The 26,167-nt window shown below is 22.5% G+C and overlaps 7 protein-coding genes across 7 annotated transcripts; 2 read left to right on the forward strand and 5 right to left on the reverse strand.

Annotated features, from left to right (window-relative positions):
* Positions 1 to 614: 614 nt before the first annotated feature.
* Positions 615 to 1,643, forward strand: PY17X_0940900 (uncharacterized protein; the record flags this gene model as incomplete). The annotated part of the gene is made up of 1 exon (XM_720356.1): positions 615 to 1,643. One exon carries the CDS (start codon positions 615 to 617, stop codon positions 1,641 to 1,643), a length of 1,029 nt encoding a protein of 342 aa, XP_725449.1.
* A 1,127-nt stretch (positions 1,644 to 2,770) lies between these two features.
* PY17X_0941000 (succinyl-CoA synthetase alpha subunit, putative) lies at positions 2,771 to 4,085 on the reverse strand (the record flags this gene model as incomplete). Its single annotated transcript, XM_022956086.1, has 3 exons — positions 2,771 to 3,637; positions 3,735 to 3,815; positions 4,044 to 4,085. 3 exons carry the CDS (start codon positions 4,083 to 4,085, stop codon positions 2,771 to 2,773), a joined length of 990 nt encoding a protein of 329 aa, XP_022812270.1.
* Positions 4,086 to 5,669: 1,584 nt separating this feature from the next.
* PY17X_0941100 (uncharacterized protein) lies at positions 5,670 to 6,677 on the reverse strand (the record flags this gene model as incomplete). Its single annotated transcript, XM_720354.1, has 1 exon — positions 5,670 to 6,677. One exon carries the CDS (start codon positions 6,675 to 6,677, stop codon positions 5,670 to 5,672), a length of 1,008 nt encoding a protein of 335 aa, XP_725447.1.
* Positions 6,678 to 8,911: 2,234 nt separating this feature from the next.
* Positions 8,912 to 9,409, reverse strand: PY17X_0941200 (uncharacterized protein; the record flags this gene model as incomplete). The annotated part of the gene is made up of 1 exon (XM_722639.1): positions 8,912 to 9,409. The coding sequence occupies one exon, from the start codon at positions 9,407 to 9,409 to the stop codon at positions 8,912 to 8,914; it is 498 nt and encodes a 165-aa protein (XP_727732.1).
* Positions 9,410 to 10,040: 631 nt separating this feature from the next.
* On the reverse strand, positions 10,041 to 12,848 carry PY17X_0941300 (conserved Plasmodium protein, unknown function; the record flags this gene model as incomplete). The annotated part of the gene is made up of 3 exons (XM_022956087.1): positions 10,041 to 10,112; positions 10,237 to 10,273; positions 10,471 to 12,848. The coding sequence occupies 3 exons, from the start codon at positions 12,846 to 12,848 to the stop codon at positions 10,041 to 10,043; spliced, it is 2,487 nt and encodes an 828-aa protein (XP_022812271.1).
* A 2,020-nt stretch (positions 12,849 to 14,868) lies between these two features.
* On the reverse strand, positions 14,869 to 16,500 carry PY17X_0941400 (uncharacterized protein; the record flags this gene model as incomplete). The annotated part of the gene is made up of 1 exon (XM_726265.2): positions 14,869 to 16,500. One exon carries the CDS (start codon positions 16,498 to 16,500, stop codon positions 14,869 to 14,871), a length of 1,632 nt encoding a protein of 543 aa, XP_731358.2.
* A 2,527-nt stretch (positions 16,501 to 19,027) lies between these two features.
* Positions 19,028 to 24,175, forward strand: PY17X_0941500 (mechanosensitive ion channel; the record flags this gene model as incomplete). The annotated part of the gene is made up of 1 exon (XM_721292.2): positions 19,028 to 24,175. One exon carries the CDS (start codon positions 19,028 to 19,030, stop codon positions 24,173 to 24,175), a length of 5,148 nt encoding a protein of 1,715 aa, XP_726385.2.
* Between the last annotated feature and the right edge of the window lie 1,992 nt (positions 24,176 to 26,167).

Raw genomic sequence — 26,167 nt, forward strand, 5'->3', positions numbered from 1 at the left:
AGGAGCTTGCCTTTGTTTCACGTTCATGTTAATTATTACCGTAACGTTCCCTACTACATATAAATAAATAAATAAAAAAATCACTGCATATGATGATGTGCTTAAGTTCTCGTATTATTCGTTTTGATGTTTATGCATTTACACAATTATTTTATCATACAAAGAATAAATTTATGTTTTGACAAATTAAAAAAAAAAAAAAATTGAGAATGCACATATAATAATACTATTGCAATAGGGATATTAAATAAATGTAATAATATTATTATTACTTATTAAAAATAAACGAAAAAAAAAACTTTACGTAATTTCACCATTATCTTATTTTTTCACCTATTTTGCTTCACCGTAATTAACAAACCCCAAAAAATTAAGGTAAATAAAAAAAAACTTAGTACATAATAACTTAAAACTGTATATATATATGCAATTACGATAATATTGATAATAATAAGAAAGTAATTCGCTTAATCTCATTTCTATATTAATTTTACATTTTTTCTTGTTATTTTTTTTTTGAAAGGTAACACAATTCAACTAAATTAAAATATCTAATAAAAGGATAAAGTTATAATTGATTTTTAAAAAAAAAAAAAAAAAAAATTGTTATAAAAATGAAGGGATACAAGTATAGTTTATCAGTACTATCGTTGCTTTACCTATTAACCAACTATGCAAAGGCAATGGATAATCCAATGAAATATACAGATATGAAAGGGCTTGAAGATTTAAGTACTTTAAGTGATGTTCAAATAAATGATATTTTTGGATTAACTGGTGATGAAGTAAAAGATAGATTAACAAAATTGTTTGGTGTAATTGACAAGAACCAAGATAAAGTACTTAGTGATGATGAAATAACTTCATGGTTTGAATATGTTAAAAATGAGGTATTTTTAAAACAAGTACAAATTGAAATGAAACAAATAGATTCAGATAAAGATGGTTTTATTTCATTACCTGAATTAAATGATGCATTTTCCCAAAATTTAGATCCAAAAGAAGTTGAAAAACATGCAGATGGTTTATTAAAAAGATTTCAAATTGTTGATAAAGATAAAGATAATAAATTAAATATAAATGAAGTTGGATTGTTAATAGATCCAATGAAAGATAACGATTTAAAAGAATTAGAAATTAATGAAATTTTAGAACACCATGATACAAATAAAGATGGAAAAATATCAATTGAAGAATTTAAAGAAACAAGATCTGATGATATAAATATGAAAAAAGATGATGAATTAGCATTAGATGATTTTAACTTCTTTGATGCAAATAGAGATGGATTTATAGACAGAGACGAAATTGTTAAAGTATATTTTGACCCAACTAATGATGCTGCTTCTGTAGGTTTAAATGATGTCAAAGATAATATTTTTGAAGGAAAACCAATTACTTTTGATTTATGGAATGAAAAGGCATTAAAATTTGCAGTAACATCTTTAACTGATTATGGTGATGTTATTAGATATCCTCAAGATTTTAAATTAGATATTGGTAAAAATGTTGTATTACCATCATCAAAACATAGAATGGGTGATGATAGCTTAAACCTTGATAATGATTTATCTGATGATAAAGATAGCGATGATGAATCTTCCGATGGATCAGACAAACAAAACATCACCGATGAATTATAAATAACTGTATATGTGTGTGTGTATTTTGTGTAAATGTACACATAGGATATTATGTACATGCACGGTCATATATATATGGAAATATATATGTTTGAAATTTTTTTTTTTTTTATTTTACGGTCAGTTGTTTTTAAATCAACATTATTGATAAATTTCGAAGAAATATTTAAAAAAATTAATTAAATTTTTTAAAAGGTGATAACTATCGATCCTACAGAAAAGAAGTAAAACTCAAATATTTTTGTAAAGAGATCGAGCTTATATTCTTGTTTAGTTGCAAACTATTGACATTTATATTATCCATATGCGCATATATGTATATATGCATTTACATATCGTGTCATTTTCCTTTATATTTACGTATACATATGTATATATATATATAATAGATGGATAAGTATATATTTTTTTTTCATCACTGTCCTTTCGAATTTTCATATATAAAAATTCTAAACTCTACTTCAACGTCAATAATGCACAAAACTTATACGCATATATATATAATCATAAAGACGTAACATATATTTTGTTAATGTTATTTCGTCCTCAATCTGATTACAACTTTAACTTTTCTTTATTTACGAGAATTAACGAATTATAAATTGATTCCAAATTAGTCTGAAAATATTTCATGTGTGTGCATAAAAAATGGTAATCCTTTATAAAAAAAAAAATGATTTCAAATATTTTACACAAATTAAAATTGGATATGTTATTAAGTATACCATAAGGAAAATAATAATATTGTACATTTGAAACTTAAAAAGAAAAAGATAAAATAAACAATAAAAAAAATAAGAACTAATAAAAAAAAACAGCACATTGCATATTTTCATTGACTTATATGTGCTTATATATTAATGTAAGGACTAATCCTAACATAACTATTTAGGTCAAATAAAAATGAACTATAAAAGTTGTTATATGGAATAGTGATTGATAGATTTTGTTCATTTTATTATTTTCCCCCTTAAAATAATATGTAGGTGTAATATAAAATATTACAATAACTTTAAAAAGGAATTAAAATATTTCTATATCTTTTGAAATGTAGAAATGGTGAAAGGGACCCATTATGCATATGCAAAGGTACACCTCGATTTTTACTTTATTTTATTTTGGACAATTTATATTATATCCTTCATGACATTATATATTTCTTCGCCTATTTTAGTAGGATTAATAACAACATGAACACCTGCATTTCTTAAAGCTTCAATTTTTCCATCAGCTGTTCCTTTACCTCCACTAATCAATGCGCCAGCATGACCCATACGCTTTCCTGGAGGTGCACATTTACCAGCTATAAATGCAAATATGTTTTTTTTTTTTTTTTTTTTTTCTGGATCATCAACATTATTTTCTATTAACCATTCAGCTACTTGTTCTTCTGCATTACCTCCAATTTCTCCAATTAATAATATGCATTTTGTTTCATCATCTTCTAAAAATAATTTAAGACAGTCAATAAAATTTGTACCATGAAATGGGTCTCCCCCTATACCTATGCAAGTAGATTGACCTAAACCAACTTTTGTTGTTTGATTTACTCCTTCATATGTTAATGTACCACTTCTACTTACAATTCCTACACAACCTTTTTTATGAATATGTGATGGTAAAATTCCAATTTTCGATTCGCCTGGTTTTATAATTCCTGGACAATTAGGACCTATTAATCGGCTTTTTTTTGACATATTTAAACATGCCTTTACTTCTAACATATCATGTTGGCATATACCTTCTGTTATACAAACAATTAATGGTATTTCAGATTCAATAGATTCGATAATTGCATTTTTAGCATGTTGATGTGGTACATAAATAACTGATGCATAGCAGTTTGTTTTTTCTTTAGCTTCAAGAACAGACCCAAAAACAGGTAATGTGTATTTATTATCAATACTTGCCCATGTACTTCCTTTTTTTGATGGGTTCACACCACCAACCATTTTCGTTCCATATTTTAGTGCCTCTGTTGTGTGAAAACTACCCTGAAAAAGTGAAAAATATTATTTAGTTATTATGTTAATAATAAAATTAAAGAGTAGTACAAGTCAAAAGCATCAATTTTACATGTAAAAATCATACTTGTTTCCCTGTAAGGCCTTGACATATTACTGTTGTGTTTTTATCAATAAACACTTTGCTGGTAGCAGAATAATTTCGTCCCTGTGAAGTGTTTACAAAAAAGTGAAATATTGTATGTGCATGTGTATGTGTATGTATGTATATATTTTTTTTTGTGGCCGTGGAAAATATTTTGCATAATGATATATTGTGTGTGCATACAACATTAGTTGGTCAAATATTTTTTCATAATATAACTACTATTGTGTGAAACTTTTTTTAACTTTTATTTAAAAATTATGAAAAATAGTGTATACATATTTTGATTACCTTTAAAGGGAAACACAAATTTTTGATATTAGAATATTTCATTTATTTAACTTTATGGGAAAAAGGGATAAGAGCATTTTTAATTACTGTGTGTTTTTCACTTCACATATAAAAAAATTAAAAATAGCATGGAAAACAATAAATAACTTATAAATAAAAAAAAAAATTCAAATAAAGATTTGACTAAGTATCAAAACATGGAAATGAAAAAATATTGCAAAATGATCTAGGCATATATATTTTTTTTTTTTTTTTTCATAGTAAAAGTTAACTTATAAATTATTATATGCGTGTATGTGAGTTCCCATATAAATATATGTGCATATTAATTTTAAAATAAATATCTCTATGATTTATTAAAGTTGGAAAATAAGTATCTCACCAAGATATAATGATATGTTTATATTATGAATATCTATTTTTTTATTTCATTCAAATATTATATATACATTTGAAAAAAATAAAAAGCTTTTAAATATTTTACCAATTTTCTTATTATTCAAGTCTTGTATAAAATTAATATTTTTACATATAAAAAAAAGTGATAATAAATAAAAATACACTTGTATAAACTACACATTATAATATTTATTGTATACAAACGGTTTAATCTGTCATATTTAATTATTTTTTTTTTATTTAATATTTTTTGAATATTCTTAAAAAATCATTAAAATTTCACTTTAATAACTATTGAAATGGCTAGTTATAGCCTTTTGCTATATTTTAATGGATATACTATCTATAATTATAAAAATAATTTTTTTTAATAAAATTGGCTGTTTTTAGAAATTTAAATAAACAATAGACAAAACAGAAAGCTTATATATAAACGTGTATATATATATGTATATATATTTATTTATGTGTGTGCGTGTGTATATACAACTATTATGATTAGAGGAAAGACAAGTCGCTATGCCTGATTTTTTCTGGATACAATAATGATAATAAATGTATGCATTATATATATATGCATTATGTATATATGCATTAAGTATATATGCATTAAGTATATATGCATTAAGTATATATGCATTATATATATATGCATTAAGTATATATGCATTAAGTATATATGCATTAAGTATATATGCATTATATATATAGTATTATATATATATATATATATTCCCGCTCAACTTAACAATAATTGAAATAAAAAAGAGGAATTGCTTAGAAAAAATAAGCATATGTACACATGTAATGTGTAGCTATAATATATGCTATATATGTGTAGTATTGTTTAATTAAATAAGTTTATGGATAAAAATGAGGAATAAAAAAAAAAAAAAAAAATAAAATCATAATATGTTTGTATCCCCAAAGGGAATAGTTACAGTGCATATATTTTAATATATCCAAATATACGCATAAAAATAAACGTGTGAATGGGAATATAAATAAACAATATTTAATTTATTTTATATATACTAATTTACACAAATGTGGATACACATATTGGTAAAATGAGATATATATCCTTAGAGCGTTCTATGTAAAAAATGTGTTGTATCCTAAACATAAGGGGTTCAAGTAAAAGACAATATATATATATATATATATATATAACATGTAGTAGTACATTTGTGTGAAATATAAATAGTTTTAAATTAATTGCTGAATTTATGACTCTTCACGTACATCCTTGAAATATGGATGTTCCATAGCCTCTTTAGGGGCTATTCTTTTTGCGTGATCATAAATAAGCATTTTATCTATAAGATCAATAACTTCATCTTTGGCTATATCCATATTTGATTGATTTAAAAAATGAGACCATGGTTTTCTTTCATATTCTCCTAATATACTTAAATAATGTGGTTTTAATTTAATATTATATTTTTTTAAATATGCATGTAAATCTTCTGTACCTAAAACTTTAGCTATTTTAACTAATTGATCATAATTATCATGTCCACAAAAAAATGGTTCTTTTTTAAAAATCATTCCAGCTAACATACATCCAAGACTCCATATATCTAAAGAATAATCATATAATTGTAAATCTATTAAAAGCTCTGGTCCTTTATAATATCTACTAGCTACTCTAACATTATATTCTTGACCAGGATGATAAAATTCAGCAAGTCCCCAATCTATTAATCTAATTTGTTTATTTTCATGATCTATCATAATATTGTGAGGTTTAACATCTCTATGCATTATACCTTGACTATGACAATAATCAAGAGCCTTCAAAATTTGATATATATAATAACGTATATCTTTATCTGTAAATTTAGGATATAATGTTTTAAAATCTATATTATTGATATATTCAAAAATTAAAGATGGTGTTTTTGTTACTGGGTCTTTTACTATATCTAGTAGTTTTATAATATTTGGTCCACCATGTAAATTTTGTAATATTTTTATTTCTCTTTTTATTTTTTTTTTTTTTACAGGTTTTAATACTTTTATTGCACATAGTCTATTATATTCAGTATCATATCCATTAAATACTTCACTATATTTTCCTCTTCCAACTTTTTTTAAAATTTCATATCGATTAGGCTTATTCCATTGCAGTTCTAAATTGTCATAATCATAATATTCTTTAGGCTTATGAATATTGGCATCCGCATAAAATTTAGGTATGTATATTCGTTTGTTTATTTGGTTTGTAGTCATTATTTCTTTATTTTATATCAAAATATATTTAGTTAAAATGTTACCAAAAAAGGGAAAATAATAACACAGATATATATTTAGATTAATATATATATCGAACTATTTTCAAAGCACTAATAAAACGAGCTTAAATTTTTGTTTATATCAAATGTTAAAAATTGTGTATTTTTTTTAATTTAATCCATGTAAACATATTCAAATATGTACTTTCCAAAAGTAATGGAAACAGATTGTAAAAAAAAAATAGAAATTTTTGGTTAATTAAAAAATATGCATAGGATATAAATAATTTCTAAACATATATATATTAGTACTATAAAATAAGTATAATCTTCTTACTGTTGTTTTTTACTTGACTACTGATGTTTTTTTCTTGAATTTTAAAAACTATATAGAGAAAATAAAAAGCAAAATTTTTAATAAGTAATAAAATAATTGGTTCTTATGAGAAATCCATAATCCATACATATTTATATGGATGTATGCTTTTTGTTTTATCTTATATTTACGTAGTATATGATAATAAAACAATTATAAAAATATATTAAGATATATGTTTATTAAAAAAGAAAAAAAAAAAAAAAAAAAAAAAAAACACTATCCCAATTTGATATATATTATGGATCCACATGAAAATTATCTTAAGTATTCTTAGCATATATAATTTATAATATATATAATGTAAGTATATACAAATTAAATTATTGCCTATGCCAAAAAATATATACATATATATATACATATATAATATATATATAATATGGGTGTTTTATTTTTTTTATGTATACTATTTCAAATAAGGTATATATATGGAGTAGGATAATTTTTTTTTTTTTTTTAAATAAAAATAAAATAATAATAGCACAATAAGACTAATATATTACTATGGCTTAGTATTTATATTTTTTTTTTTGTCGTAAAGCACAGTTAAGAATAATATAATATATTTATATAATGTAGCTTTATCTGCACCCGCTATTTTGCCTTCTATTTGTAAATGTCATTTATATATGTTTAGTAAAAACTTATGAACTATCAAAGTCAATATAAAACAAACTATATTGAAAGCTAAATAAGACTATGTTAATTTAAAAAATAGTGAAAAAAATGCATTTTATTTGTCCTAGGTTTGTAGCTATTTGATTATTATGACATGTCAATTTTCCTTTTTGCTATTTTTATTTACAATTTAAATTATTACCAATTTTATAAATTTGTACAAAAGATATTAATAAAACGAAGGATAAGAAAATGGTAAAATAATCTTTCATGAAAGAAAAGAAAATATAGATATTTTTAAATTAATGTGTATATATGAATTAAAGATAATTTAAGTCCATCAAAATTTATATATAATGGGGAACTTACATTTTTTTTAACCCCATATAAATAATAATATATATATTCGGAAGTGATAAAGGAAAATATACTATTTATATTTTATTAATTTTCCTTTGGTTGCTTTTCTAAATATTTTACAAATTAAAATTGCCATGTTTTTCAAATAAGGTTGTATATATGTCCATATGCAAGCATAAATGAAAGAAAATATTCAATGATAAAAAAATTATGAATAATTATATATTTTTTTATATAAATTTAATAAACAATAATATTTATGTTACAAAAAAATATACACACACATGTGCAAGTATATTATACATAAGCATGTATGCAATTTAATACATAGTAAAATATATTTGCTTGGATATACTGGTATAACATATATATAGCTTTCTATATAATTAATGACATTTTATTTTATTCTATTTTTTCCTTTATAATATTATGTTCGTAATCTGCTAATGTGTTTATCAACAATATTAGCTAGTTATATATTTTTACTTATTACACCATCATTATTATTGTTATTATCATTATTATCATCTGTATACATATAGAATATTACATAGGATGATGTTACCCATTTTGGGTTATTTTATTTTATTAAGTTTTTTATTTTTTTTGTGTGTGTATGTCATTATTCATAGAATATTTATATGAACAATGAAAAAATTAATTATTGATATACATACCAGAAAAAATGAATTCAAGGTTTAACATAGACTAATCACACTAAGACATTTTGGTATTATACATTTGGCTAGGAAAAGAAATAGAATTAATATTTCTTTTTATATAATTATAATATTCGTTTTTTTATTTTGCATTTGCCAAGTGTGAAATAGTGCTAATTTTATTATGTTCATTTTGGTCATTTTGTTTTTAGGGGGCTAACTACGATCTAAATTAACATCATGACTGTCAATAATAATTGAAACAGGACCATCATTAATCGCCTCAATATGCATGTAACATCCAAATTTTCCTGTTTTAATTTTATCTTTTTTATATTCCTTTATAAATTCATTCACAATTTTATTGAACATAATTAAAGCATCGTTTGGTTCTTTAGCCAAATGAAAGTCTGGTTTGTTGCCCTTTTTGGTATTTGCAAAAAGAGTAAATTGTGAAACAAGCAATAATTCATAATCCATATCTTTCACACTTTTATCCCATGTTTTATTATCACATGACCATAATCTTAATCCTAAGCATTTTCTAATTATATATAATGCATCATTCCATGTATCATTTTTATGAATTCCAATAAAACAAATTAACCCTTCTTTTATTTTACTAAAAACTTCTAATTCGTTTTCGCTTCCCTTCCCTTGTTCTTTGTTAACACTTAATACTACACCCTTCACTCTTTGAATTATTACTCTCATTTTATTTATACATACCCAAGTGTAACATGTATATGTATATAGTACGAACTTACAGGTTTTATTTTGTGCAGTTTGCACTTGATATTTTCCCTTCGTGGGCTTTTGCTTAAACAATATTTGATCACAATATATTATATAAAAGTATATTTTCTAAAAATATATCTTCTAAAAATATATCTTCTAAAAATATAGTTTATAATTTTTATTTATGGGAAAAATGCAGAATTTTGTTATGATCATTTTTATTTTTTTAAAAAATTTAGAAAAAAATTAAAGCAATAAAATTCTATAAAAACAGTGGCACAAATTATATAAAAGAGAAATCTATAAACACAAAAAAAATATATTTCCAGTGTTAATGGATTGAATAATTTTTTTTATTTTTTTAATATGAAAAAAAAATGCAACTTTTTTTGATTTTCATAAAAAAAAAAAACAAGATATATTACAAAATAAATAAGAAATATCATAAAATATAGAACAGTGAAATAATCTGAAAATTGGGAAATATATTAGAAAGATTATATATTTTTATCCATGTTTTGTATATATAATTTAAGCATAAACTATTTTTATTTTATAATAATGTATACCTAGATAATTCATTCTTTTTTATATGTTAATTTTTATTTTATTTTGTTTCCTTTTTCTTATTCTTTTTCATTTTATTTCGCTTGCTTCCGCTATTTGCGGTTTTACTCTCCTATAATGAAAAAAGAAAAATAGAGAAATGCCGTGCATATTTTTTTTGTCTAAAATCGAGAAACATGCATACAATAAATGGAGACAAACAAAAGAATCTTCTAAATGTGTTTTAAAGATATTACCACTCCTACATTTTCGGTCTTTAAGGTAATATTTGTTCTGCGAAAAAAAATATGAATATGTAAATATGTGAATATATGAATATGTAAATATGTGAATATATGAATATATAAACATGTGAATATGTGAATATATGACTCGATAAATACGTTTATATTTCACATTGAAGCATAAGCAAAGAAGTCAACTTATAAACATGGATGTGCATTTGGAGATGTATGCATGTATGTGTATACTTTTTTAGTCTGATTTTTTTCGTGGGAATGTTGTATATTTGTATATCCCTTAAAAATTGTGGAAATGGGGATCGAGTTATTTGTATATTTGCTTTTTTCAATATCTTAGTATAACAATATGGATTTAAATTATCTTCATAAGTATTTACATATTTAAAATAATAATAATCATCATGTAAGTTATTATTTTTTGTATATTCTTTTTGTTCTTTATATATTTTTTCTTTTTTATTTATTAACATTTTATTTAATTTTTCATAATATTCATTGTGTTTAATTATTAATTGTTTGTTTTCAAAAGATTGTTTATCATATTCACACATTTTTATTTTATCATCACTGTTAATTATAATGTTATCTTTTATGGTGTTGTCTCTTTCTTCATAATCTATGCCCACATTATTAATTTGAGGATCATCATAATTTGTATATTTTATCATTTTATTCGAATTTATTTTTGCTAATTCAATGTTTGTCATTATATTATTATTTTCATAAGTACCTAAAACATTTTGAGTTTCAGTAGGGTTTATACTATTTGGTATATTTGCAACTCTTTTTATTTCTTCATTTGTTATTGAATTGTTATCATTTTCATTGTCATTATTATCATTGTCATTATTATCATTGTCATTATTATCATTGTCATTATTATCATTGCCATTATCACCATTATCATCATCACCATCATTATCATCATTATCATCATCATCATCTCGATTGGTATAGACTGGATCCCTTTCTTCTTGACAACCATTTTTATTTTCCTCTTTATTGCTGCACTTGTAAGTATCTATGTCTTTGTGCTCAGATTCTTGGTATCTATAGGATATAATAAAATCTTCTGGTAATTCTGGCTCATTTCTTTTATGTATACTATGATCTATATTTATTTTATCATCATCACCATTATCATCATCACCATTATCATCATCACCATTATCATCATCGCCATTATCATCACCACCATTATCATCACCACCATTATCATCATCACCATTATCATCATCATCATTATCATCATCACCATTATCATCATCACCATTATCATCATCATCATCACCATTATCAACATTGTCAGCATTGCCAGCATTAGCAACATTGAAACTTTTTGAGAATATGCTGTTAGAATCATAACCTTTTAATGAGTGATAGTTATTTAAATTATCTACATGTTTGCTATTCGTTTCACTTTCGTTATTCTCTTTATATAAACTTCTTTCATTCATGGAAATGTTAGAAATTAGTTTATTTTCTTTGAAGTTAGACACATTGAGTATTTCGTTTTCACTTTGTTCATGCGATATGTTTATTCCATTTTGAGATGTATCATGTCTAGATTCTTTATTGGAAATTTGCTCATTTAATGTTTCTAAGCTATTTATACTTTCGGAAATTAATTCATCTTGACTACTACTGTTATAGCCATCACTATCATGTGTATAATCAGAGCTTTCATTTATTTCTTTATATGGATAGTAAAATATTGAATCATTAATTTTATGGTCATTTATTTTGATTTCTTTTTCTAAAGAAAATTTTGATTTTTCATCTTGACTAGAATTTGAAACAAATTTATCATTTATTCTATTAAGATATATATACATACTATTTTTTTTTTTTTTATTAGTTTCATTTTCAAACTCATTTTGTATTTCATCTTCTTTAGTCTTTAGTGGTGGTTCATTATTTAATATATCATTTAGTATATTACATTTTTTATCATAATCATTATTTTTTATGAATGTCTGCATATCTTCTCTTTCTTTACACAAATAATTATTATTCAAATTCGAATTTAATTTATAAATATGTGAAACAATAAATTCCATTGGTGGTATAAAAAAAAAAGAAGGCTCATTAAAATTTTTATTTTCGTTTATTTCATCATCTATACATTTATCATTCATATCATTATAAACATTATCTTGATCTGTTAGCGATTTGGTAAATATTTTTTTTATATTATTGAAACTTTTGTGACATATATTTCCACATATGTCTATAATTAAATCTTCAATATCTAAGAACTCTGAATTTTTAAGATGATATTCTTTATCATTTTCTATAAAGGATATTAAATCATTATACACATAACTTAAAAATAATAAATATTCTTCATTATCATTTTTTTCTTTTTTATAATTTTCTATTTCTTCTTTTCTTTTCTCAATATCTATATTACTTGTGTCTTTTTTTGTTATGGTTTTGTTTTTTTCTATTCCATTATAATTATTTCTTTTAAAAATGTTAAGAAATATATTTTTGTTAAAAATATTTTTATACACATAGTCTATAACTATTTGGTCCTTAGTTTTTTTTTTTGTATTACACACTTCACTATTTTCTACATTATCTTTTATTAGACGATTTTTCATTTTTGCTTTCCTTGTTATTTTTATAGATATCGTTGTTTTATTTAGGCTTTTTAATTCGTATATTTTTATTTTTGTATATAAAAAAATTTATTATTGTGGTAAAAATTTGTACATTTGTAATACATACATATGCAGTTATAAAAAATTTACAAGTCTTTTTAATTTTTAGTTTGCATTAATCAGAGTTTACTATTTTACGAAATGGTAACCTCTAATTGTTTGTTTTTTTTTATTTTATTTGTTTTTTTTTTATTTTATTTGTTTTTTTTTTTATTTTATTTGTTTTATTTTTTTATTTATTTTTTTTTTTGATAGCTAGCTTTTTTTCTCTTTTTTAATTATTCGCATAGCTATGTATGTAGAAATATATGCAACTATCTATAAATGCATATATGTCTACTTTATTATAATATAAATAAATGAAATAGTATTGGAAATAATTTAAAAACAAATAAACGAATATTAATCTGTTCTACTATTTTGTTTTCCTGTGTGTATACACTTTGGAATAATATAATATTTAGACAAAAAAAGTAAACATATAAATATTCAATAAAATTAATTAATTAAAAAATGTATAAATATATATTACTTCAAATTATTATTGAATTCAAATAAGTACATATAAATCACTATATAGAGAAATGTATGAGCTTAAAAAAAGTTAAACTTTCAACGGAGTGAAAATATTATATTGTTTAAGCATTTATATAATTGTTCTTAAACAACAGCACCACAAAAAATATAAAATATAGATATATAAAGACTTTCGTATGTATATATATATATGTATGTATATGTCTTTGCAAATAATATATAATGAGCGATTTTAAAAATAAATCTTAAAGATGGTTTTTAAAAAAGAAGTTAATTTGAAAAGATATTTTTAGGAGTCCTTATATTATTATTATGTTTTAACGATTTTGCTGATACGTTGTATACATAAATATTTTTGGCACATATTTATATAATGCACAACAAGTGCACATAAAAATGTAACGATATAATTATTTTGAATGCATGTTTATAAATTTCTAAACGTCATAAAAATATAATGGATGTAGAAAAAATATAGTAACATGTGTGTGCGCCACGCGAAAATGTAGATATGTTATGACCAATATATAGATATGTCTTTTGTTGTATAAAAATTTAACTATTATAATTTGTTTGTCGAATTTTTTAATTTCCTACAAAATTTGATCAGTGTATTATAAGATCCTCAAACATACCATACATGAAAATTTACTAAATATGAAATAATTATTTAAAAAAAAATGCGAAATTACGCTATTTTGTTATAATATTTTATTAGCAACGGATAAACGGCATTACGGTAAAAATATGTATGTATATACATACTTGCACACATGTACACACAAAAAATAAAAAGGACCAAAAAGTCGAAAAACTACGCAAATAAACCATTTCTATATTCTTTCTATAAAATGTAAATTAATTCTACATGTTTATTAAAAAAATATATTACACTGGAATATGGTTATTAGGTAGTTTATCATATAAATATTTTCAAAGGATAAATTTAAAAAATACAAATAATAAATATAATATAATGAATAAAATGATTACAAAACTAAGAATTATAAAAATAATAATATTTTGTGATAAAATATTTATTTATATAATCTTATATTTTTAAAAATCCATAAAAGAATTTTATTGCTCCATTATAGAATACACAGCATTTTGAAGATATGCACTATATATCTAATGATGTGTTTAAACAAAAAAAAATATTAAATTTAAAAAATAAAAATAAAATGGCATAATGTAGTAATAACAAAGCAATATAATAAGCACTAATGTAATATATATAGTAAAGATATTAAATTATTATTATGACTAATCGTGGGTATATTCGCACATAACCAGTTGTAAAGGATTTTAAATTTTCTGTAGTATTTTATCACCATTAAACTATCAAATTGGAATTTTATTATATAATTAATTTTCAGCCCATTTTATTTACTATTTGTTAGAGCTAAAAAAAAAAAAAAAATTAGGGTGCAGCTGCTACTCCCTTTCCTTCAATTGAAACTTTTTGTGATTTTGTTACTCGTTTTAATAATCTCATATTATCAGCCATTTTTTTAATTCTGCTTTTTGGTAAAACTTTTTTATTAATATCGGGTATAGAAGAAGGAACATTAATTAAAAATGAACATTCACTGTTATAAGGTATAGAAGCATGTCTTTTTAATTCATTTTGTTCTTCTTCTTTTTCTATAGATATAGAATCAGGTATTAGTGTTTTGGCTTTTTCAAGTATTTTTTTATGATATTCAGGATTTTCAAGTATTCGTTTTTGTCTTTCTTTTGCGAATTGTTTATAATTTGCATTTATTCCTATAATTGGGCCCATCCAATTTTGTAGAATATTTCTAATAATTTTTTTATTTTCATCTGTTTCATCTTTATGAGTATGCAAAAATGTCATTATTTTTCCCAATTGGCTACCCCTTAATGATTTAATTGTTATTGGTAATTGTTGTATGACTTTTAATAAATTTGTTCTTATAGTAAAATTTGGAAGAGTATTTTTTGGCAATGGCATTAACCATAAAGCTAAAACATTATATATATTTAATTTCATAAAAAATGGTTTCCATTTAGGTTTTGTTAATATTTTACAAACTTCATCAATTATTTGAAGTTTAGCTGTTGCAGGTTTTTTTTCTTTTACATTTTGTATATCTTGTTCATGCATTAAAATCATTTGATTTAAAACATTTTCACAATATTGTAATCCATCATCTTCAGATATTTTTTGAACTTTTTTTCGTTTCGATTTTAAATTTTCTAATATTTCATCAAAATGGGTTTTTTTTTTTTTTTCTTCCATTTTATTCATATCTATAGTATCATCACCATTCTCTGCATCATATTCAACAATACCAAGTTCATTACGCATTCTTTTATTTGATTTATTTTTTGTTATATTATTATTATTATCATTGTCATTAATTAAATCTTCATTTTCAAAATCGTCAAAATCATCAGAATCGTCACTTTCATCTTCTCCTTCTTCGGCTTCACTGTATATTAATGTGTTTTTTTTTGATGATTTTTTTTTTTTTTTTTTCGACTTATCATTTTTCTGTAACATGTGATTTCCATTATCTTCTTCTTCAATACTTTCATCGTCATCTCCAAAAATGTCATCCTTAGTCTGAACGCTACTTTTATTCTGTTCATTATGCTCATTATCCGCATTATCCGCATTATGCTCATTATCCTCATTATGCTCATTATCCTCATCAGTATTGCTTTGGTCACTTTTATCGTCATCGTTATTTAACTTTTTCAATTTGATACTCCTTTTCCTTTTTTTTCTGATTTTGTTACTATCATTCATATTTTCATTTTCATTCATGTTTTCATTTTCATTCATGTTTTCATTTTCATTTTCACTTTCATTCAAATTGTTCTGACCTTGTTCGCCATCATTATTTTCTTTCCGTGAATTTGAGCTTTCGTTGATTTTCCTCTTTTTTTTAGAAGGGGGCTTCATCATAGCCTTCATCTTTTTTTTAAAGCTTTCGACATTATTTTCTTCGGAAGGGTTTTTTTTATCGAACGAACTTGAATCGTTCAATGGTCCCTCTATATCTTTGTTATCATCTGCCTCCATTATATTTTATATACCTTTATCTCTTATTAATTGAGATATGTGAAATATATATCCGTATATATAGATAAATTAATCTACTTATTATATGCGTATTTATCTGTTTATCTATATTTTTTTAAAATGATATATAAATTTTTTCATAATAATACATTTCATTATTTTGTACTATTTTTGCGACGCTGGAATTGTGTTTTTTCTGGCTATGAAATTCGGACTTCTATATTTATTTGCTATCTGTATATATCTTTTTATGGAATTACAATTCCTAAAAATACTTTTTTCCAATTTATTTATTCCTTTAAAAATGAATAATTTAACCGCGAATATTATTTTGTACTTTGAAAATTTTTTATACGAATTATTATTATTATTATTGCTATTATTTACAATTATTATTACTATATTATAATTTTGTTATCTTAAAGCTAAACATGAAGTTGTATATTAAATATATGCAAAAAAACAAACATTATATTATATTATATAATTTTTTTTAATTATAATAACATTATTGATAAAAAAAAAAATTATTTTCACATATATATATGCGCTAATTATAAGTTAAAAAATAAACATATACTAAAAAATATCATTCCTATTAAATTTTTTTTTTTTTTTTTTTTTTTCTTATTCTGCTAATAAATTTTAGTGTATATTTGGTATATTGAAGGTGGTAAAAAAAAAATGTATTAGCATGATATTGTTATATTGTGGATAATTTTAAGAAAGAAAAAAAGGAATTTGATTGATGTTTTTTTAATTTTTTTTTGTTCCTTTTCTACAATTTATATATTATATTTTAACCCTTTATGATAAACTAGACAAGTATATAAAGTTATTTATGTATAATATGTGCGGGATAAAATATGTAGGTTTCTTAAAATTATTTATAAGGGTACAAAAATAATAATGGTTCATAAAAAAGAAAAAGATAATACGAATATTACGGTATTTATAAAGGTATGTTATTTAAGAATTTAAATTTATTCAGTTTTTGTTTTGTAGGGAGAAAATGAAAAAAATGATTTAACTGTAATTTTTTAAAATGATTAAGAGGGTTTATAAGAAAATACGGCTGTTGTACACGCTTTAATTTAAAATTTTTTTTTTTTTTTTTTTTTTTTTTTTTTTTTTTGGTAAGAGCTAAATTTATGAACAGCTTATAAAAATATGTGTAACAGTGTCTTACATTTTTATGTAATATTTTTGTGTATTTTTTTTTGTTTTTATTTTACATTTTATTCTTTCTTGTTTTACTTTTCTACACTTTATAAGTGGTGATATATTTTTTTTAAGGAATTATTTCTTATAATTTGAATATTTTAAAATGAAAATAAATATATGCATTATATAAGCATTTAATTGTTTTTGTTTGTTTGTTTTTTTGTTGGTGAGGAAGATACCCAATATACCAATATGAAATTACGAATGCTTATATATTATGTGAAACGAATATATTTTTGCTAAAATCATTTGTTAAACCGTTTGTTTAGACATTTTTTTTAATTAACTATTTTACTGTATTGGCTATTTCTCTATAGCTATATATATTTTTATTAAAAAAAATAATTATATTTTTTGCTTTTGTGGTATTAATTTTCAAAATTAATACGTAACATTTGATGAAATCTTACACTTTTTATATTATGCATGTATAATACGAATTTAATTTTATAAATATTTATAATATATATATTATTATATGCATATTAATGGGGAATATGAAGACATAAAGGGGGGTATATTATGGCAGCCGCATTATGTTACTTTTCTCCTAAGGGTGAAGCATAATTGTGGCAAATATACATTTACATTTATATTTATTTATATATATATGTGTGTGTGTATATATATATGCCTAGATAAACTTCTTAATTTCGTGTATATTTAATATATTCCCGTGTTTTGCATTATGTGCGTCTGAATCCCAAAGGGATGGGCTATTAGTAATGCATATAATTTTAGCTTAATATCAAGCATTCAATAGGAATACTATTAAAATATTGTCATTATGTTTTTATTACTTATAAGAGAAAAGCATATCTCTTATGATAGAGAAAATAATTGTCTAATTTTTTTTAGAGTGAAAGGGGGGAAATTTAATTTTTGTTAACGTTTTAAAAAAAATATTATACTAATTAAAGACGCATATATATATTTACTCAAAAAATAGAGAGCTTATATGTGAGGAAAAACGGTGTGAAAATAGACATAAATGTTTGTGCATGCTCATATATGTAATAGATATATGTATTATATTCTCACGAAAAAATAAATAAGAGAAGCAAATATATGTATGTATGTATGTATGTATGTATGTATGTATGTATGTATGTATGTATATGTACATATTATATATATGAATAAGTGTATGCCATTACAGTGCCTAATTGGCGAAGGATAAGCGATTTAAATCCTTCCCACAAAAAAGAAAAAAAATGTTAAAATAATATACAAGGAAAAGGTAAATAAACGAATTATGTGCATATATTTTTTTTCTGTTATGATAAAAAAAAAGTAGAACAAAATGAACGAAATGAAAGATGAAAACTTTAAAAGTGCTTCGAAGACAAAGTATCCGCAATCAATAATGATGGATATGTCGAGATCATATATGAATAGGCAAGATAGGATAAACGCACTAAATTTATATATTCAAAAATCATCATATAATCCTCAATTTATTCAAGAAGAAGAGGAAGAAGATGATGAAACAGAAAGTGAAACATTTGGAGATATATTATTTAAGATATTCACAATTATATTTCCTAACTTGTCACCATGGATATGGTTTCTTATGCATTTTATAATGAATTTGGTTATAGTGTGTATAAGTTTAAGTTCTTTATCTGAACCTAATATAACTGATCAGATATTAGACCCAAAATATAATAGAGATTTTATATTTGGTAGTATATATTCTTGTTTTATTATATTATTTGTTAATATAGCATCTTTTTCAATAATTATGATAATTCATGCTATTATTCAAAAAGTAATTATAGAAAAATTATTACAGCCTAGTGCATTATGTTCCGCTTTTTATAATACAGTTGATCCAGAAATCGTTTATTTATTTTGGTCAGCTATTCAAATAATATATTGGCGTAGTAATATGATATTAAAAAGTGGAACAAACGAAAATGGAAATTATTATATATTACGAATTTTTGGATATAAAGATATTGATAACCCTTTTATGTTTTTAAGTACAATACATTGGTATATAACATTTCCATTATTATTATATATAGTATTTGCTGCCCGTTCATTATTTTTATCTATAATATCCTTTACATTTGAACTCGGTTTTTTGATGAATGCTCATGATTTATTAGAAAGATATTTAAGAAAATATGGTATATTGCGTCGATTTAATATTGAATGGTTTATGTTTATAGCTGACAAACAAGAAAATATTCGATCTCTGTTTGGACATGAATTATATCAAGATGAAAAAGTAATAAGACAGTTAGAAACAAATGATATGAGTAAACAATTTATTCAAGATAAAGCAGAATTATTATTATTTAAAAATTTACCTAGAAATTGTACATGTTGTAAAATATCATTAAATAAAAATAAACATAATGCTATGAAATTATTATTACCATCTATTTTTGAACCTAAAAATATTGCAAAATCAGAATCTTCATCTATTAAAAATTGGCTAGCTTGTCATTATGTTGTTAATACACATCCTATACTTTTCTTATTAAATAATAGTATATCCCTAACTAATAAAGAATCAATTAAAAATGGATCTGATATATTATTTCGCCAAATTATTATGTCTTTAAAAATGTATTATCAAGAAAAAAATGACACATATGCATTTACAGAATCACCAATGAATATTGTATCTTTTGAAGCAATGTCATCAAATAGGAACATTCAAAGTATAAAAATAAATAAGGATCATACTCGAGTAAAATTACAAGGTTCATTTCCATATCAAAATAGAGACGGTTTAAATAATCACAAAGTTGATTCTGATAGTAGGACTCAAAAAAAAATTAACTTGGAAAATATTTTTAATGACATTGATCAAGATGCACCGTTAGGGAATACATATAATAAGGACAATTTCGAAACAAGGGAAAATAAAAGAACCGAAAATAGGAGAACTGATAAAAATATTAAAAGTAGTAAATTGAGAGATGATGAAGATGTATATGAGAGAAATGAAAATGATAGAAATGGAAATGATAGAAATGATAGAAATGGAAATGATAGAAATGATAGAAATGATAGAAATGAAAATGATAGAAAGTCTGGGGGAAAAAATAAAACAAGAGGAAAACAAAAAAGAAATAAAAGTATTAGCACAAATAAAAATGGTGATATTGAAAGGGGAAATGAAAAATCTGTAGAAAAAAATAATTTGATTGGTGATGATGGGGTAATAAAGCCATCGGAAATATTAGAAAAAGATTCAAGAGGAAAGAAAAATAGATTAAGGGAAAATCCAACAAAATATGAACATTTATATAAATATTCAAAAGATGATAAAGAAACTGAAGTAAATAATAAAAATGATGTAATTGGTACGTTAAAAACTTTTGGACAATCAGAAAAATATAAAGACAAAAAAATAGATTCACGAGAATTAAATTATCCAGATAAAATGCAACTTAAAGTAGAAGAAAAAGGAGAAAAATCTAAAGAAAGCATAACTGTTGAAGGAACAAAATTTAATATTTGTATTACTCCGTCTTTATCATATATACAAAATATGGAAGCAAATAAAAAAGGAGATATATCTAACGAAGCATCTGTAAATGAAGAGTATAATAATAGTAATAGTGGAAAGAATATATCAGGAGATGAAAGTATAAAAATAAGTGATAAATTTGGTGTAGATGAAATAACAAAAGATGAAGAGGGTTATTATCCAAATATAGAAAATTATAAAAGTATAACTGTTCAGATAAAAGATTATACTATTGATGATGTTTTAAAAAAAAAATGTACATCTGATTCGTTGCACAATTGTGAAATAGGAATAAATGAAACGGATGAAGATAGAAAATATTATTCTCAATCGAAAGACAATTTTTTAAACATTGATATATTGGAAAATGATAAAGAACATGAACAAAATGAATTGATGTTTAATAAAGATAAGAAATTTGGTTCTTCCTTATTTCTAAAGGAAAATAATAATTCCCAAGATAAAAACACAATGGAAAATAATTTATATAATTTGGAAAAAGAGAATAATAGTTTTGCAGTTGGGGGGGTAGGAGATATTAATAAAAATAATGTAATGTCTCAGAAAATGCCTATTTTAAAAAAAAATGTTAATGGAAATGATTTGGTAAAAAGTAGTAGACAATTAAGAGGCTCAATAAATAAAAATACATATATTTATAATTCTCGTTTGTTAAATGATGATTTGAATATATTAGAAAGGAGTGATATAGGAAATGCTAAAAGATTAAAAGAAAATAAAAAAACTCGTTTTTCAAATTGTTTATGTTTAAGAAAAAATAAAAAAGAAAGATTTAGTAAAATAAAAAAAGATATATCACTAGAAATAGATGATCCATTTGTTTCTAATTTTAAAAGTCCTATGCAATTAAATATAAATGGAAATGAATTTATAACAAAAGAAATGATTGAAGTATTTTTAAAGCCAGATGAAACAGATGAATTTATGAAAGAATTTGATTTATCTGGTCATGGAAAAATTGATATAATTATGTTTAGAACTGCAATAAAAAGAGCAATAGCATGTAGAAAAAAATTTATAAAAAGTTTAAAGGGAAAAGAAAGTATATTAAAATTAGTTAGAAGATTAATGTCAATATTAATGTCTTTTTTAGCATCTGTTGTGTTGTTATTTATATTTGGTGTTTCAGCTGATACAATTATTGTTACAGGGGCAGCTTTTATAACAGCCGTAACAGTTATATTAAGTTATATGTATACAAGCTTTATAACATCAGTTATATTTATAGCTTTTTCTAATCCATATAATATAGGAGATAGAATAAGATTAGATGGAGGTGAAGCAATGTATATTAAAAAAATAAAAACATATACTACTGAATTTGAAACAACAACAGGAAAAATTGTTATATATGAAAATTCCAAATTAAGTAATGCAAAAATATATAATGAAAGTAGATCAAAAAATGCATATATAGATATATCATTTAAAGTAGATATTAATACACCATTATTAGTATTAAAAGAATTAAGAAAAAGTTTACAATTTTTAGTTGATAGTAGACCTAGTGATTTTTGTAAAACCAAAAATTTATATTTTGGATATTCATTGCAACCTGGTCATTTTTATGAAATAAGTTTTTGGATTAAATGTGTAGAAGGATGGGGAAATTGGAGAAAAGTATTTGAATTAAGAACAGATATATATGATTTTATAATACTACAATTAAGATTATTAAGTATATCCTATAGATTACCAACACAAAAAGTTGGTTTTACTGCTCCTTTAAATGTTATAACTAATAATAGCAATAATAACAATACTAATAGCAATATAAACAATTCTAGAAATAAACAAGGTAATTATTACACTTCCCCTCCAAAAGATTCAAAACAAGCAGTATTTGCTTCAGAAGCTAAACATAGCCGAATGTTTTTATCATCTTCCTTTGGAAAGGACAATGATGATGATGATGATATATATGATAATAATTTATTTAGAGAAAAAGAAAAATATGAAAATATGTACAATAATAATAATACATTTTTTTATAACAATAATAGAAATGTATATCCTATTTGTGATGATAATATGTCCATATATATGAACAGCCAAAATAATAATATAACTTTGAATGAAAATAACAATATGGATATATCTTCCTTGAATAAAAATGAAAATGGGTTGGTGTATAGAAAAACAATTCAAAATTTTAGAAAAATTAATCAGGATTTAAGAAATGAATATTTTGTTAATTCGAATAGATTTGTTAAAACTCCAATGAATAACTTCCCAAATAACTATTCGACATATTATGGTAATTTTAATATGTATACAGAAAAATATAAAAACGCAAATTTAATTGATAGTGCGAAGAAAATTTGTGACACAAATGCTGAACTTAATATGAAGACAAGTTGCGTAAATTGTTCATCTCAGGAAATGAAATTAAAAAATGCACAAACCGATTGTTTGGAAAATATGGGGAATAATAATAATAACAAAGATCGTGATAGGATAACAGAATTAGATAACGTTATAGATGGTAGACAAAATGATGTGGATAAATGCTCGAATTTAAAAAATGGAGAATATTGTAATATTGAAGAAAAAAATAAAATTAAATTTAATGGGCTAAACGAAAATGAATGCACACAAAAACCATTTACTACATGTAATAAATTTGGTGGCATTACACAAGGATGTTATATAAATGAATATGACAAATTTAATAATGGTTATATAGACAATAATGGAAACAATAGAGATAATAACTATTTTGGAGGAATGGGGCCAAAGAGTCAATATGGTGAAGAATATACAGAACAAATAAATTGTAATGATAATAATTATTTATCTTATGATAGTTCTTCTGGTTATGATAGCTTTGAATGTGTTAAACACTTTTCTAATCTTCATTACAGAAATATTGAAGAAAACAATGATAAACAAATTAAAAAATACACGACCAAATATAGTATTAATAAAAAAAACAAATAAGATAATCTCCAAAATATATGGGCATGTATATATGTGAATGAATTCAAATTTTTAATTCTCAAAATAAAAGATTTTCAGTGGCGTAAAAAAAAAAAAAAGTTATTTCAATAGTGTTTAACTTTCCGCCTTTGTTTGAATTAAATAATATGTACACATATGTCTAATTTTTGAATTCGTTTGTAATTTCATTTTTTATTTTATTTGAAAATCTTATGAAAATTGTGTTTATTTTTAAATTATTTTCAGTCCTATTTTAATTACAAATATACATGCTTACACATGCTTTTTCTCATTTTATCAGTGACTTCAAATTATTATTCTCATATTCTTACAATAATTAATTACAGATATGTGGATTTTATTTATGATTAACTAATTTGTTAATTGTCTATCTAGTTTTACTTTATTCGTCTAAAGTGAAATTATTTTTTATTATTTTATAATTTTATTTTTTTCATAATCCCCTTAATTTATGGACCAATTTTTTTTTAATTTTTATTTTCTATAATATTCTAAACTTTTAAAATACGGTCAACTACCACATTGCTATGGCTATTTTAATTGGGAAGATGTTGCACATATATAATATAGCGTAGAATAAATATATTACTATTTTATTTTTATAAATATATATAAATATATATAAATATATATATATATTTCTGCATGTATAAAAACAGAAAGATATATTTGTAATGAGAATATATAACATTAAAATGTATGTATACCCTTAAAAGCATATTTTTCGTTTTTTGCTTTTTCTTTAATATTTTATAAAATGTGAAATAACATATATATGTTCCTTTTTTGGTGTATTACCTTTTTTTTTTTTTTTTTCATAAAAGTTAATAATTTAGACAAATTGTGTAAATTAACTTTATTAAAAGTAAGCGAATATTTTATTGGTTTCGAATAATTAGACAAAAGATATAAATAAATAGTGCATTTTATTTTTATCATGCTTATGAAATTTCGAATTATTACATTAAATCGGTTATTATATAAATTATAAAATTTCGAATTTTTACATATACGCATATTTACACACATATTTATTTTGGGTAATCGAAATCAACGGTTCTACAAAAATTTTATTTATTATAATAATTTAATTTTTACTATAATTAAAAAGAATTATATATTTAGTAGAAAATTATAATAATGATTATATTGGAGAAAAATATATTATTTCTTATTATGATAAAAAATAATTACATATTTATTTAACAATTGTGAAAATTGAAAAATATTTGAAATATAGATTTATAACTTAAAAAAAAAAAAAAAAAATTAAAAGCATATAAATATCTCGAAAAGGTCGTTTGAAAATTACGTTATTTTGTAATTAATTTTTTTGTAAATAACATTACAACTATATTTCACTATTTTTATTTTTTCGTTTATTATGTATTTTTTTACTTTTTTATTTCAAAATATCATTGAAAAATTAAAAAAAAAAAAAATTCTCAAATAAGAAAAATACAAAATGTCCAAACTATTATATATTAACACAAAAGGTTTTAAGTATAATATTTATGCAAACTGTTTGACAAAAATAAGAATATATATATAATAGGCGTAAAAAAAAATAGAAAAATAATAATATATTTTGCACACCAATAGTAAAAGAATATATATATAATTGTGAATTTCAAATAATGAACCAAAAAAAATGACGTTATAAAAATAAAATTCTCCAATCACATATATAAACACATGCAACATTTAATATTATAAAAAAATAACAAATTTTATCAAAATATTTTTTAATATATATTATATATTGCCATTATAATGTGTTTTTCACTTTTATTTATTTTCATATTTATAGCATTTTTATAATTTTATATACATATCTTAGCATGTGCGTCTATGTGAATATTTTTTTACACACAGAATAAAACTGATGTTGTTGAAAAATATATGCACACATTTGAAAATAAAAAAAAATGTCGAAAATATTATATTGCAATAAAAAGAATTCTACTATAT

Source organism: Plasmodium yoelii (genome assembly GCF_900002385.2).
Source record: "Plasmodium yoelii strain 17X genome assembly, chromosome: 9".
Lineage (NCBI taxonomy): Eukaryota > Apicomplexa > Aconoidasida > Haemosporida > Plasmodiidae > Plasmodium > Plasmodium yoelii.